This window comes from Armigeres subalbatus, chromosome 2, assembly GCF_024139115.2.
Source record: "Armigeres subalbatus isolate Guangzhou_Male chromosome 2, GZ_Asu_2, whole genome shotgun sequence".
Classification (NCBI taxonomy): Eukaryota; Metazoa; Arthropoda; class Insecta; order Diptera; family Culicidae; genus Armigeres; species Armigeres subalbatus.
In genome coordinates this window covers 235,576,245-235,590,910 of record NC_085140.1, presented here as the reverse complement: position 1 = coordinate 235,590,910, position 14,666 = coordinate 235,576,245, and the positions used below count along the sequence as shown (strand labels likewise).

The 14,666-nt window shown below is 39.4% G+C and overlaps 1 protein-coding gene across 6 annotated transcripts in view; it reads right to left on the bottom strand.

Moving 5' to 3' along the window:
* The window catches only part of LOC134211909 (mucin-2), a 358,556-nt gene that overhangs the window by 58,435 nt on the left and 285,455 nt on the right, over positions 1-14,666 (bottom strand). For 3 of the 6 annotated variants that reach the window (XM_062689292.1, XM_062689293.1, XM_062689297.1), the window contains 3 exons: positions 10,794-11,012; positions 10,595-10,725; positions 10,035-10,328 (listed from right to left, as the gene is read on the bottom strand). In XM_062689292.1, the coding sequence (XP_062545276.1) occupies positions 10,035-10,328; positions 10,595-10,725; positions 10,794-11,012 (644 nt within the window). The remainder of the gene's footprint in view (positions 1-10,034; positions 10,329-10,594; positions 10,726-10,793; positions 11,013-14,666) is intronic. The other 3 variants (XM_062689296.1, XM_062689294.1, XM_062689298.1) reach the window with 3 other exon arrangements.

The following is a 14,666-nucleotide window of genomic DNA, read 5'->3' as shown; positions in this document are numbered from 1 at the left end:
TCAATGAAAATTCCGAAGAATTTTTCGTCGAAATCTAAAGAATTGCTTTCGAAATGCCGAATGTACTGCAGTTCAAACCCTGAGTAAATTTCCGTTAACAATTTGGAAGAGCTTACCGTGGAATTTATGGATAATTTAGGTGCTCTTTCCAAAAAATTAGGTGCAAATTCCAGAAAATTCCGAACAATGCCATGACCATTAAAAATAAATATCCGTGGAAATTTTGAACAATTTCTTGTGGAAAGGTTGAAGAATTCCCTTCGGAAATTTTATTAAATTTTCTGTGGAAATTATCATGGATTTCTCATTAAAACTCAAAGAATTTCACTTTGGAGTCAAAATTTTTAAGGAAGAGGGCCGTTTGGTCAGAGGCCACAAAGCCCAAAACTGGTCGGACATGTCATTGCCGAACAAATCATTAGACCGAAACTCGTCCGATCGAAAATCAATTGGGAGAGATAGGCATATGGCCTATAATGTCGTTTGGCAGAACAGGTCATTTGGCCTAAAAAGTAGTCTGGTGTAATAGGCCATTAAATGGCGTTTTGGACGAAATGGTCGTTTGGCAAAAAGGACCATCTGGCCGAAAATTTTATTTGAACGAAATAATTATAGGGTCGAAAGTGTTGTTTGGCCGAACTGCTCATATTGCCGAAAAATTCGTTTAGCTGAATAGTTCATCAGACAAAAAATATCGCTTGGTCGAAATGCTCATTTAGCAAAAAGGGCCATTTAGCCGAATGAGGTTATATTTCTGTCCATATGACGATATGGCAAATGACATTTCCAGCCTTTTGGTCCGTTCGGCCTAACGGACAAATGATCTGTTGGGGAAAACAACTTTTTCAGCCAAATTATCAGTTCGTGGTGCGTTCGTTCGCCCGTACATAAAGCCTGTCCACGTTAAATTTCGGACACTGAGACAATGTCCAACTGATTTGTAGCCATTTTATCTCTTTGGACAAGAAGGAAAACCCGCTGAAAGAATAACATAAAGCAGAGAGATTCAACCGTCGTGTAAATTGATCTCCTCAGAGGTTTGTGAAAATTTTAAAAAATCGCGTGGGATGATGGGTGGCCGAAATTTAACGTGGACTGGCTTTATGTCGCTTTCAGCCAAATGATTTTTCGGCCAAACCGTTTTCGACCTTATAACCGTTTCGCCCTAATGGAAGTTGGCTAGATAACTCTTGCCTTAACATGTTATTCGGTCAAGTGGCATTTGAAAAAAGGATTTCCACCGAATGACTTTCGTCAATCGACATTTTTGGCCGTATTAGTTGTTCAGCAAGTGACATTTTCTGTGGAAATTCCGAAGAATATCTGAACCATTTCCCTTAAAAATTTGAAACAATTTTCCGTGAAAATTAAAAGAAAAATCCATTACAAATACCAATTTTTAAGTGGAAATTCTATAAAATCTGCCTTTGGAAAAAAAATACTCTAAAGAATTTCCCGTGAAAATTTCAAAGAAATCTCCATGGAAACTTCAGAGTATTTCCCGTCAAAAACCCGAAAAGATTGGAATAGTTTCCTAGGGATTAGATTTTTCCGACGAAAATAAAAATTCTCCTGTTAATGTCTTAAAAATATTCTGAAATATTCTGAAAAATCGTTAGGTAACAAACGTAATAGAAAAAATCGCTTCACACCGCCGGTGGCTAAATGGTATTCGGCTTGACGCCGAAAACGCCGCCGACCAATAATGACAAACGCTGCCGCCGACAATTTGCGGATCGGCGCACATCTCTAACAGTGGTCAAAACCGTCAGAACCCATGCACGAACCAACGGGATATTAGTGGCTAGATTATCCGGAGTGAAATTTTGTTCAACACTCCGGATAATCGAGTCCGCCCTGTATTAAAAACACAACTCATAATAAAAAAGTTATTCGCAAATTAGTCCCATCATCGAAATGACATTTCTTATCAACAGAATCAGAGCTTTGCTATTTAGACAATAACCTTCTTTCTCGGTTGGACATGGAACTGAATGCTTCGTATTATGTCTAAAAGTGTTTTGGCTCAATAATTGAAAACATAATTCAAAATGACGTTTTTTTTAAAGATATTTGTAACGTTCAGCTATTTACTTCCTACTTTCTTCATATTACAATTATATTCAAAATAAAATTACATATTTTGTAGTTTTCCATTCTCATCACCTGAAACATTTTTTTCCCGATTTCCACATTTCAAATTTCTGTTGTCGTAGAATCAATGCAACCGAACAATGTGTTGACTTGTAGAAAAAAGAAATAGGAACGTCTTTTGAAGCCTATTCAAATATTCAAAGATACATACACTCTGAATATGAAGATTTTTGGTGTGTCACAAAAATAAATTTACTTTGAAATGTTTGACTAAAAAGAGAACATTGTATGAAAAAGGAGGACATCCCAAAAAACATTTTAAGTTTTATAACGCTCTTGAAGACCATAATTTACTTTCCAAGAGTGTTATAAAACTATCATAAAACCAAAATGTTGCTAGGGATGTCCTCCCAAAGGATACCATTTGGTAACCTACCTGAGCAGCACACATGTTGTGGACAAGTTTTTGTTACTCAAAAACGACCAAATAGCACGAGTTATATGCGAGCCACTTCAACCAAATCGATCTATGTACATTGTGCTGCTAGGGAAGCTCTTTTTGCGGCAAGTTATGAACATAACTAGCCGATGTCTGGCGAACCAGTTTCCAGCTGAAAACCTTTGTAATAAAGCTATAATGATAATTATTGCAATTACAGAGAATCTCGATAATGTTGATAATATTTACATGAAACAAAGTGTGTTTTTGTGGGCAGAAAACTCATTGACGTTAGCTGGCAATTGCGAACGAAGTACCACATGTGTGGATCTCTTGTTTTCGTATCGGCAGTGCATGGATCATTGTGGGGGCGCTTGGTACATCATAAGGTAGTGTCGCTAGCGCTACCGCTAGGGCATTTGCGTCGCAAAATCATAACATTTTACGTACAAATGTGGAAAATATCAGTTATTGGCCCCTTCCTGTCTGTTATTTAAATACTGTTTTACTTAACTATTATCGTTAGAAAATCACTTTCGAAAAACTATTGCTTAAGAAAATGTATGTGAAATGATCCATACTTTTCTAAAATTCTCATTCTCATCAGTATCATTTGATTCACATGATCATTATTCTTGCGATACTTGTATTTGACTAATACTTGAATTCAATGACTTAATAAATCTCACTTTACTTATTGAATAGCATTCACCGACCAACAGACATGCTCATCAAGTTGATGTCGAGTTAAGGACATGCACGATGGAATATACTAATGGTCAGGATTCGTAATGCTTACTCAATCTCAGGAGCACAGGATGGTCCCACACGAAAACTTTTAGGGAGAAATCACTTTTCGGGAAAGAAAAACACGAAAAGTTTATTTGCTCGTTTTCTTTCATATCCGAGCTTTTCCGGTGCCATCAGCGAAGTACGAGTAGTGGCTTTTGTGGAACAAATAACCTGATACACCTACATGCAGATAGCGTGGTGGTGAGGCTAGAGTGAACGCATCATTATGGCTATTATTGTTAATACTCTGGGTTCGAGTCCCGCAGAGCCCAAACAATAGTTTATAATATTGTTGTGACAATTCTCATGAAAAGTGAGTGAGATGTAAAAATGATGAATCGAAAAAGGAATTTCATAGAATAGGCACGATTCCCGTTCATCTCTCAAAGCTAGCTACAGAGAAAAGCGAAGTGATGTTCCTCACAATCTATATAATAAAAATGAAATGGTCTGTGTCCGTATCCGCATAACTCTAAAACGGCTGGACGGATTTTCTTCATTTTGTCAGGAGATATGTTTGTTATCCTTTCCGACGGGTTTATATGATATTCCCTTATGCGAAAATCATTGTTAGGTTGAATCAATCGTGAAAAACTAAATTTGAGATTCGTATGGGCATTTTGCATGAGTAGAACAGAACTCGCATTTTCGCCTACTATGCAGGACAACGTCTGCCGGGTCGACTAGTATACAATAAAAACGAATTCTCAATGGATCTTCTTCTTCTTATTGGCATTATATCCTTAAACTGGGACAGAGCCGTCTCGCAGCTTAGTGTTCATTAAGCACTTCCACAGTTATTAACTGCGAGGTTTCTAAGCCAGGTTACAATTAAGCACTTCCACAGTTATTAACTGCGAGGTTTCTAAGCCAGGTTACAATTTTTGCATTCGTATATCATGAGGCTAACACGACGATACTTTTATGCCCTGGGAAGTCGAGACAATTTCTTCTTCTTCTTCTTCTTATTGGCATTACATCCCCACACTGGGACAGAGCCGCCTCGCAGCTTAGTGTTCATTAAGCACTTCCACAGTTATTAACTGCGAGGTTTCTAAGCCAGGTTACCATTTTTGCATTCGTATATCATGAGGCTAGCACGATGATACTTTTATGCCCAGGGAAGTCGAGACAATTTCCAACCCGAAAATTGCCTAGACCGGCACCGGGAATCGAACCCAGCCACCCTCAGCATGGTCTTGCTTTGTAGCTGTACGGCTAAGCTGATGGGCCAGCCCGCTACACCTAGTAAAAAAGTCGAATGGTAAGTGGCGACCATGCGGTGACTATCGGAACTTGAATGCAATCACTGTTCCAGACCGGTACCCCGTGCCACATATTCAAGATTTTTCAAGTATATTACACGGTAAGCGTATATTTTCATGTATCGACTTACAACGCGCATACCACCAAATACCAGTAGCCCCCGAAGACGTCCCAAAACGGCTATCACAACCCCATTTGGACTCTTTGAGTTCAAGTATATGACCTTCGGGCTGCGCAATGCAGGTCAAACTTTGCAGAGACTCCTACATGCCATTTTAGGCGACCTGGATTTTGTGTACCCATACATCGACGATTTATGTATAGCATCGGATGACGAAGAACAGCACAAACAGCATCTACGCGCAGTGTTCGAACGATTGAGGCAGAATGGCCTCGTCATAAATCCCGCCAAATGCCAAATTGGTCAGCGATCCGTAGATTTCCTTGGCCACCAAGTTACACGGAATTAAGCCGAAGCCCACCAAAGTGCAAGCCATCCTGGATGTCCCGAAGCCAACAAACGCCAAGCAGCTGAAGAGATTCCTCGGAACCATCAACTTCTACCGTCGTTTCATCCCTCACGCTGCAGATAACCAACAGATTTTGCAGGCGATGATCGGTGGAAATATTCGGAACGACACTACAGCCCTCGAGTGGAACGAAACCTCAAATGAAGCCTTCGAACGATGCAAGCACGACTTAGCAAATGCAACTTTGCTCGCTCACCCTTCTCCCGAAGCTAAACTCGCCCTCGATGTCGACACTTCCAATACGTCCATAGGAGCCGTCTTACATCAGATCACAAGCGATGGTACACCACAAACATTCGGCATGTATCCGGCGAAGCAAACAAAGTCGCCGATATGCTAAGTCGCATCTGCACAATAACAATGAACGATGCGATCGACTATGACCGCATGGCTGAGTTGCAGAAGCAAGATCCCGAACTGAACCATTTTTTGGAATCCCCACCCACCAAAACCACAGTGAAACTGAAGCTTCTGAAGTTTCCATTGACTTCTACGCCAATATATGCGACATTTCTACTGAAGCTATCCGTCCTTTCGTCCCTCACGGTTTTCGACGTAGTATCATGGAAAAGATGCACAGCGTGTCGCAGCCCGGTATTCGTGCCACAATTGGCTCATCTCTGAACGATTCGTGTGGCCTTCTATTCGCCTCGATTGTGAGCAGTTCGTCTCACGATGTATTCCCTGTCAAAAATCTAATATACGACGACACAACAAGGCACCAATATCTCGAATTACAACGCCAGACACTCGATTTGCGCACATTCACAAGGACCTAATCGGTCCGCTGCCACTAGAGTTTCTATTTCCCGGCCATTTTTGTTGTCCCGGGATTCGGGATGAAATTGTTCGTATATCCCGGGAGATTCCGGGATCCCGGGATTTTTCGATGTTTCCTTAGAAAACTTATTTTTTGATTAAAAAACGATTTTATTCAATGTTCAGGGGTAAAGTTCATATTTTAGAAAGGCCAGATAATACAGAGTTCAAATTGGAAATCAATTCAATTTTATTTTGAATCGATTCTTTCGGAGACGAGTCAGCCTTGGGCTGAAAGTCTCCCTAATAAAGACAAAAAAAAAAAACGATTCTTTCGAATAGGAGAGAGAATTGCCGAGAATTGGACAAATTGAGTGCAGCCTGTTGACTAGAGTTAATTTTGATCGAAGCGATACACTCTAGAATTAATGCCTGACACTCTACGGAATCAAGAAAAGTGCGATGTTCTGTTGGTTATTTAGTGATATTTGACAATGCCGCATAGGAGTTCTGATAAAAACTACCCAGACGGATGAACATCAATATATGTACGCTTCTACCGCCCGCCGACGCATGTAAACTTTTTGGTTTGTCAATCCTTATTATCGGATAAGCAAGGATAAGCAGCTGGAGTCGGAATCCCTCGGCAACATGTTGGAATCCAAGCTCTAAAATAATCTTTGATGCAACGACCTGCATTACTGCATTCTAGGCATAGAGTACCTGCACCGAGTAAAAATACTCTCAATGAATTGGTGAACTAACCTCGTCCCCTATTCAGTATGATTCGGTTAGGCTGAGGAATTCTGTCCTCACTGTTGGTCATAAAATAATCGTTTGACTGGGTGTTTTGCATCTTCAAAATAGAAGTTTTGTTAATCATACTTAATTAAACAGTTAAGACATTAAAAATATTCTCAGATTATTTACTATGGAAAACTAAGACTCTGTAAGAAATTTAATGATTGGTAAATTCGGTGATCTTCTCGAATTTCAATTAAATCCACGATTTAAACGCGATTTCGAATATTTGAAGGTAATGCAATGCTTGAAATAGGTTTTGTAATAACAAATTGAAAATATTTGTATTTTTAGTTGTAGTGTACACTCGATAATTATCGATAAAACAACGAGTACTCGATAACGATAACGTTAAATAAACGCTCACTTTATCGTCAACGAAATATCATCGTACAACCGTCATCGTTATCGAAGTTAGCGTTAAATTAACAACGATTATGAACAGATTATGGTTCAGGAGGATTTCGGATCTTAAAAATAGTGTCGATGTTAATAAGCGTCTTAGTGAAAATGTTACACGGTTTTTAAAAAAATTATCTTCCTTTTACTTCCACTAATTTGTTTGCAAATTAGTGGAAGTAAAAAGAAGATATTATTTTAAACCATATAGTGTCGATGGATTATCTACAGAAACGTAATCGTAGTCAGGTATCCATGGAACGGGTACATAAGCCTTGTGGCAATGTGGGATCATGCATTGGCTGCGAAAGGGGTAGCGCCGTACATAAATTAGTGGGATGTTCGAACTTCGGTAGCTTGCTAGTTGGTCAGTAGGAGTACAAGCGAAGCTTTGGTCAGGAGCTGGTCAGCAGCAAGAACCAAACAAATTAGGCAGAGCATCGGAGTCGGATCACTTGTACTGCGTCTGTGCTGGAAAGTTTGTTGTACGAACGTCGATTGGATCAAGAATTGTTCTGGAGGCAAGAAGCTTAGGAAGACTGAATCAATGTTAAGCGGCGCGGGGTGATTAGCAAGGTGATCAGCAAGGTGATCAGCTGGTGTTTACAACCTCGATGTAGACGGGAGATGGGTAGGAAGCAGGCGCCAAATAGATCTAGCTGATCTTGTACTGTAGATACTTGTCGTTTAATTAAAAGAGAGCTGTAGCTGCTGGAAAAAGTATCAGTCAGTGGCCTTCCATTGAGTGGTATAGGGGAATCTAATATTTTTGTGAAGGTGTTCTATTAACTATCTCCGATATTTTCATGTCTGTTCCTCTCTTACTAATTTAATAATAAGATGATATCGATTGTGCATCACAAAGAACCTTGGCTCCGTATACATACCTGAGCCTACCAAATAAACGAACTTGGAAAAAAAATCATGTCAGATGGGAGGTATAAAAATATGATATGAGTTTATCACCTAAGTTGGGTTTCGCGTTCAAAACAAATAACTTTTGTAAGAAAAATTACACTGTTTGCGAACCGGAAATGAATTTTTTTTGTCCCGGGTATCCCGGGATTTTCGGGATTTCAAAAATAATATCCCGGGAATCGAGAAATCCCGAATTTTCCTAAATCCCGGGATTTTCTTAAATTCCCGGGATGGAAACTCTAGCTGCCACCATCCGAAGGTAATATGTACTGTCTCACTGTTATCGACAAATTCACCAGATGGCCTGAGATCTTTCCTCTACCAAACATAACGACACTCACCGTAGCACGTGCTTTTATCAACGGCTGGATCACACGATTCGTCGTCCCAACAAATGTGACAACGGACTGTGGTAGGCAGTTTGAATCCGAATGTTTTGCATACTAATGAGAATGCTCGGAATTACTCACAAACCCCATATCACCCGCAAGCAAATGGCCAAATCGAGCGTACACACCGCCAAAAAAAAAAGCCGCCAACTCAAAGCAGCAATAATGTGCCATCAAACTTCTCGTGGGAGCGAAGTACTTCCTATTGTGCTTCTTGGAATACGATCGTCGTTGAAGGAGAACCTACATGCAACCGCATAAGAGCTAGTATATGGTACACGCTTAAAATCAATAACACAGAGATATGTTTGCTTCACACAAAACGGACCTAATGCAGAACATCACCTAGATGAGCGACAGTTACACAGGCACTATATAAGGAACTAGTCGACCCGGCAGACGTTGTCCTGCATAGTAGGCGAAAATGTGCGTTGTTAACTGCCCATGCGCAATTCCCATACGAATCTTTATTTTAGTTTTTCACGACTTACTCGACTTTACTAATGATTATCGACTAAGGAAATATCATATAAACCCGTCGGAAACTATTACGAATATAACTGCTGAAGAAATGAAAAAAATCCATCCAGCCGTTTTCGAGTTATGCGGATACGAACACAGACCATTTCATTTTTATATATAAGACTAGTTGACCCGGCAGACGTTGTCCTGCATAGTAGGCGAGATGTGCATTCCGAACTGCCCATGTAAAGTTCGCATAGGAATCACAATTTTAGTTATTCATGGTTTGCTCAACTTTACTTGTAATGTTCCCATTAGAAAGTATCATATAAACCCGTCGGAAACTATAACGAATGTTTCTGCTGAAGAAATGAAAAAAATCCATCCAGCCGTTTTCGAGTTATGCGGATACGAACACAGACCATTTCATTTTTATATATAAGATTTAAGTAAACAAAGAAAAGTTAATAAGTATTTTTACTTTTTCCGAAAACCTATTTAGATTTACGCTATATTTCGTAAAATTGTCTTTATATTGTCTTTATATAAAATGCCAGACTACACCAACCATTCAGCTATGGACTTGTGTAACGAATAAAGATCGTCGGTTTTAGAGCTTTGGAGTAAAAGATAATAAAATAGACAATCCATAAAAAAAATTTACCTCCGTATAAGGAGGACTATTTGGGCAGAAACGGTATTCCCGTCTGCAACGTTTAAAATTCGGACTCTTTACAACCGAATTACTTGATTTTTTATTACATGGCTGGTATCTGCAGTTTTCAAAATATGAATAACAAACCCATTATACAAATTCATCGTGAATCAGCGACTTATTACCTTTTACAAAAATGAGTGCGAGGTATACAAGACAGACAAGTGATTCAATATTTTTGAATATCATTAAGCTCCGAATATGCGAACCGTTTCTTAAACTTTAACCTTTGCAATACGCACACAGTCATTGTGAACTGAAACATGTTAATAATAAATAGAATAAACTATTAGTACAAATTAAACGCGAAACCGTCAACATACATAGTAAACCTATGGACAGCGTGTTAATCGCGGCGTACTGAACTGAACGAAAACAAACGTTATTCTTTAGCAACAACAACAAACAGTTGGACTCGGAGCTCACCCGGAGAGCTCGACTTTACCAGTTAACGTTACGGCTAGGCGTACCTTTTCGAATTAACAAACTAGTAACACGACGTAACGCCTCTCGCGGTGACTTGTTGAAAAATTTAGGTGTGAGATTAGGTGGTAGGGTAAGCGGTTTTCTGCTACCCGTACCCGCTTCCCAGGCGCGCAGGGATCCCTGCGGATGCAGCCGGTCCAGGTTTTCGGTCGACGCCGGCCGCGGTTGCCGCTGTTTCGGATACCAGCCACGGGCCGGGCCACCCGCTAAGCGCAGCATTTCACCATTGGCGAATGCTTGGCTGATGCTCCGCTGTCGGCCACCGATGGTTGAGGAACCTAGAGGAGAATAACAGTGTTTGGAGGAGTTACACACAGAGAAGAATCGTATGGCAGTGGTTCAAAGCATTAGCTTCTAGCCCTTCGTTTGGGGATGGGTATGACGGGGTGTCCAAACTCGCCGAATTAGTTCGTCGAGTGTCAACTCTGTACAGTTCGGTTCTGATTTGGGTGGTGTGTGCCCTGTGGGATACTTTCTATGGTAGTCACAGAAGCGTCTTGGATAAAGCGAAGGTGTTAGTAAGCCTTTGCGACGAGTAACTTACCGATGCCAACAACCGACGACCCAAGGCTGCTGGTCGTGTTGGTGTTGGTCCGAGGTGCTGTTCGGCTTCCGCTGCCATGCGGCGGTACCTCCGGAGCCCGCCGATGAGGCGTTCGTGGAATATCACAGCTGCTGCAAAAGGGGAAAAGTTTCATATGTTAGCAACTGAAGAATAGTTTGAAATATTGAAGTTGTCTTACCCGCGAGCGAAGATAGGCGTTTCTGGCAAACTGCATGACGTTTGCAGGGATCTCTCCTCGCGTGGACTCTGAGCGGTTCGCTTTTGGTAGCCACCGGTGATGACTCTTCGTCGCGAATTGCATCCGGGCAAATCGGGAGGAAGCGTACCGGGGGCGTGCGGTGAAGTGGAAGCATGCGAACCATTGCGGTAGGATTTACTAAAACCAGCGTCCATTGATCTGTTGAAAATAAGGTAAGAAAACGGTTATAAAGAAACCTTTGACGTTAAATTGTAGACAATACGAGTAAGTTAGATATGACGTATAGGTTGTCATGAATGTAGTGACTCTAAGCTAAGCATTATACGTATGTATGTTGTTCTGGCAACACGGCAATTAATGGCGGCGGAGCATTGTCGGCACAGCCAGCAAATGACATGCGTTAGGGGAAATTATTTTCTTTAACATTTTTTACACAATAATAATTTTCTGGAGCGAAAATAGCTGGCAGGGTGGCCACTGAAATTCGATTTTCAAATTCCCGGTTTTTTCCCGCTTTTCCCGATAAATTTTGTCAAATTTTCCCGGTTTTAATTTAACTTAAAATATAGATAAATTAAATTACCAACAGCGTGTTATGCGAAATGCTTCAATCAACAGGAACACCTTAATTTTGCACTTCGTGGCCATGTAGTTAGTTTCAGCCGGAATTAAATCAATATGGTAATACAATACCACATTAGCACCTAATTACAATAATGGTTTGATTCTTTTCTTATGTGCAAAACTTTCGTAGATTTATTTTCTTCGTTGCAAAGCTTTCGTATGTTTCTGGCAGAGCCAATGGACAATAGACTGATTCAAATTTTGATTTTTTCGCTCCCATGTGCTTAAACGATTACATTCACTATTTTAACAATCATTCTAAATTTTTAGCTAATTTGGTTGTAATTTGAGTGAGCACGCGCAATATGAAGTTTGTATGAAAATCGATATGAAAACAGTAACATTTGGGTAAATCGTTCCACAACGCTTCCCATAATGCTTTAAAAACGTATAAATACATTGGCTACAGAGCAAATTTGGCAAAGAAGCAGCTCATCTTTGTTGCGAAACGATGTGATGCTTACAAGAAAAGTTATTAGGAAAACACTGAATCGTGGGAAATTCAATTTAACACGTAAAAGAATAACATCAATATCATTAATGAGCCTTTTTGTTTTCTATATAACTTTGCTTACAAAAGTCAAATCGTTTCGCAACAACAACTGTCTTTCAACTTAGGAAGTGTTCTATGAAGTCGAAGCGTTAATTGTATTCAAATAGTTCATGGGCCACCTCACGGAACGATCTTTTACATCAATGGCGATTTCCATAGTAATTTTCATACAAACTTCAAATGACGTGTGCACAATCAAATTACATCCAAATTAGCTAAAAATTTTGGAGGTTTATTTAAATAGCAAATACAATCGTTTAAGCATCGGGGTGCAAAAAAGTCAAAATTTGAATCACTCTAATGGACATTGCATGCCCGTCTAGTCTAATTCTTTCTTCTTAGAGCATAATGTTCATAGAAAACATTGAAAATGTATATGTAGTATCTTATACTATAGCAGAAATGTTTTTAATGATCAGCTCTCGGTTTGATCTTATTCAGACTATTTGAAAGAATACTTTCCTGAGTAACTGAGGTAGCTTTTCAAACTATCGCAAAATTATGTGAGGAAAGACACAATTCTCTTATGAAGTAATTCGAATTAAATCGGAGTTTTGAACTTGGAGAAATTAGAAATAAAGTAAGTAGAGCAGTATATTATCTCATCATAGTTATTGGTATCGCTTTTCTGAAAATCCACAAAATTAATTTGAACACCGATTTAACCCAAATGTTTGTTGATGATCAAAATTATTATTTTATTTTCCAAAATATCTATAAGCACATTTTGAGCAATCGAAAAATTAGTTTCGTAATTCAATTAATATTACGATTTAAATTTATAGTATTTTTTTTCTTTATTTCAATTTTCTATCCATAAAATAAAATATTGAATTTATCATTAAAAAGTTTGAACGTTCCCATTCAATATTGGAATTTTCAAAGTTTTGGAACTTATTCCTTATTTTCCGTGTAACAAGATAAACAAAATCTTGCAGTATATCTTTCACCATCATTGCCTTCTATTATATTAGGTTAGTTGTGGAAAATACTAAACTAAAGATATTTTACTCTTTAAAATATTGAGCTTGAGCTTGAGCTTGATTGACTGCTCGTCGTTGCTACTCCATTGTGACCAGATCAGCTGTTCTTGCACAGGGAACCAACAGATGTTTGCTTGGGACTAGCACACATCTTCAATGTACAAGTACTGGTGATCTCATTTGTTAGGTCATACTGGCGCCTGCCACGTCAGAATGCAAGTCAATGTAGGGAAGGGGGAGGAAATGATGATGCAATCACTCGCCCACTGCAAGTCGAATATACCTCTGCACTTGCCACGAGTTCATGCGGAATTTGTTGGAATTTCTGGGTTAGGTTGGAGAGGCAGAGGTCCGTCTTGGTTAACGAGCTGCCAATGTGATAGATAGGAGAAGGTAACTGATGGAATTTCTAATTGGATGTAGGAAACGAGCTCTATAGTTCATTTCCAATTCTAGCAGATTACTGATAGAATACTCAAGTTGAAGGTATAGGAATAGTAATGGAAACGGTATGGAAGTCCATTTCAAGTTCTAGCGATTGCTAGAACATGAGAAATAAAGAGAAAGATAGTAGGAGAATGGAACGGACCTGGGATTGAACCCACGACCTCCTGCGTATGAGGCAGAAGCAGTAGCCATATGACTACCAAGCCCGCTTGATATTTTACTCTTTAAAATATTGCAGACAAAATCAAACAATTAACAATTTCCAATGATTTGTATAATTTTTAAATATAATAATAAACACCTCTTGAATAAGTCTAAGACGAGTTAAGTACTCTCCATTTAATTCCACCAATTATTTCGATATCTTTGTAGATACGTATTTCGACCACAACTGTGTGGTCGTCTTCAGTGTCTCGTACTTGACTCAACTTGACTCGACAAAGTCGAGTAAAGTACGAGACACTGAACGACACACAGTTGCAAGATAATGAAATTTAAAAATTTCAGACGGTTGAATACATTCCACTAAAAAGAGCTTACAATATTTTTTCTGGACTCTTGAATAAGTGTTAAATTATATATTTAACAACATATTTTTTTTTATTTCCATGCAATTGAAAATTACAAAAAAGTAGAAGCATCTCATCTAATGATCTAGTGATAACACAAATTAGATTTGGGAAAAAGATCTACTTAATTTTTGTTCTTCACACACCGTGTACTAAAATCAAATAATTCAGTGCGACTGAGTAATAAACATGTAGTAATACGGGCGGTGGATTTAAAGAAGGGAAATTTAATAAATTAAGATAATGTAATTAGAAAACCAATAAACCGTTTTGTACTTAATTTATTTGTACGCATTGAATGAGAAATCCGTTTTCTTTAACAATCTTGTTCGCTTGCATCGAAAAAAAAAATCGCCTTGTAACGGCATTGCGCAACACTCTTCAAATGGGCGGAGCCTAACATACTCAATTATTGATATAAAACGAAGAGTATCACCATTCTGCGACATTCACTCAACGAACGCGGTGACGGACGGTCACACCAGTGGGTCGGCGCTTCCCCAAGTAGCAGTAGGTCGGACGGGCCTAATTCCTCCCACAGAAGGGAGAGTATTTAAGCAGTGGTGCATTAGCACCACGGCTCATTCTTCAGACGAACGCGGTGACGGACGGTCACACCAGTGGGTCGGCGCTTCCCCAAGTAGCAGTAGGTCGGACGGGCCTAATTCCTCCCACA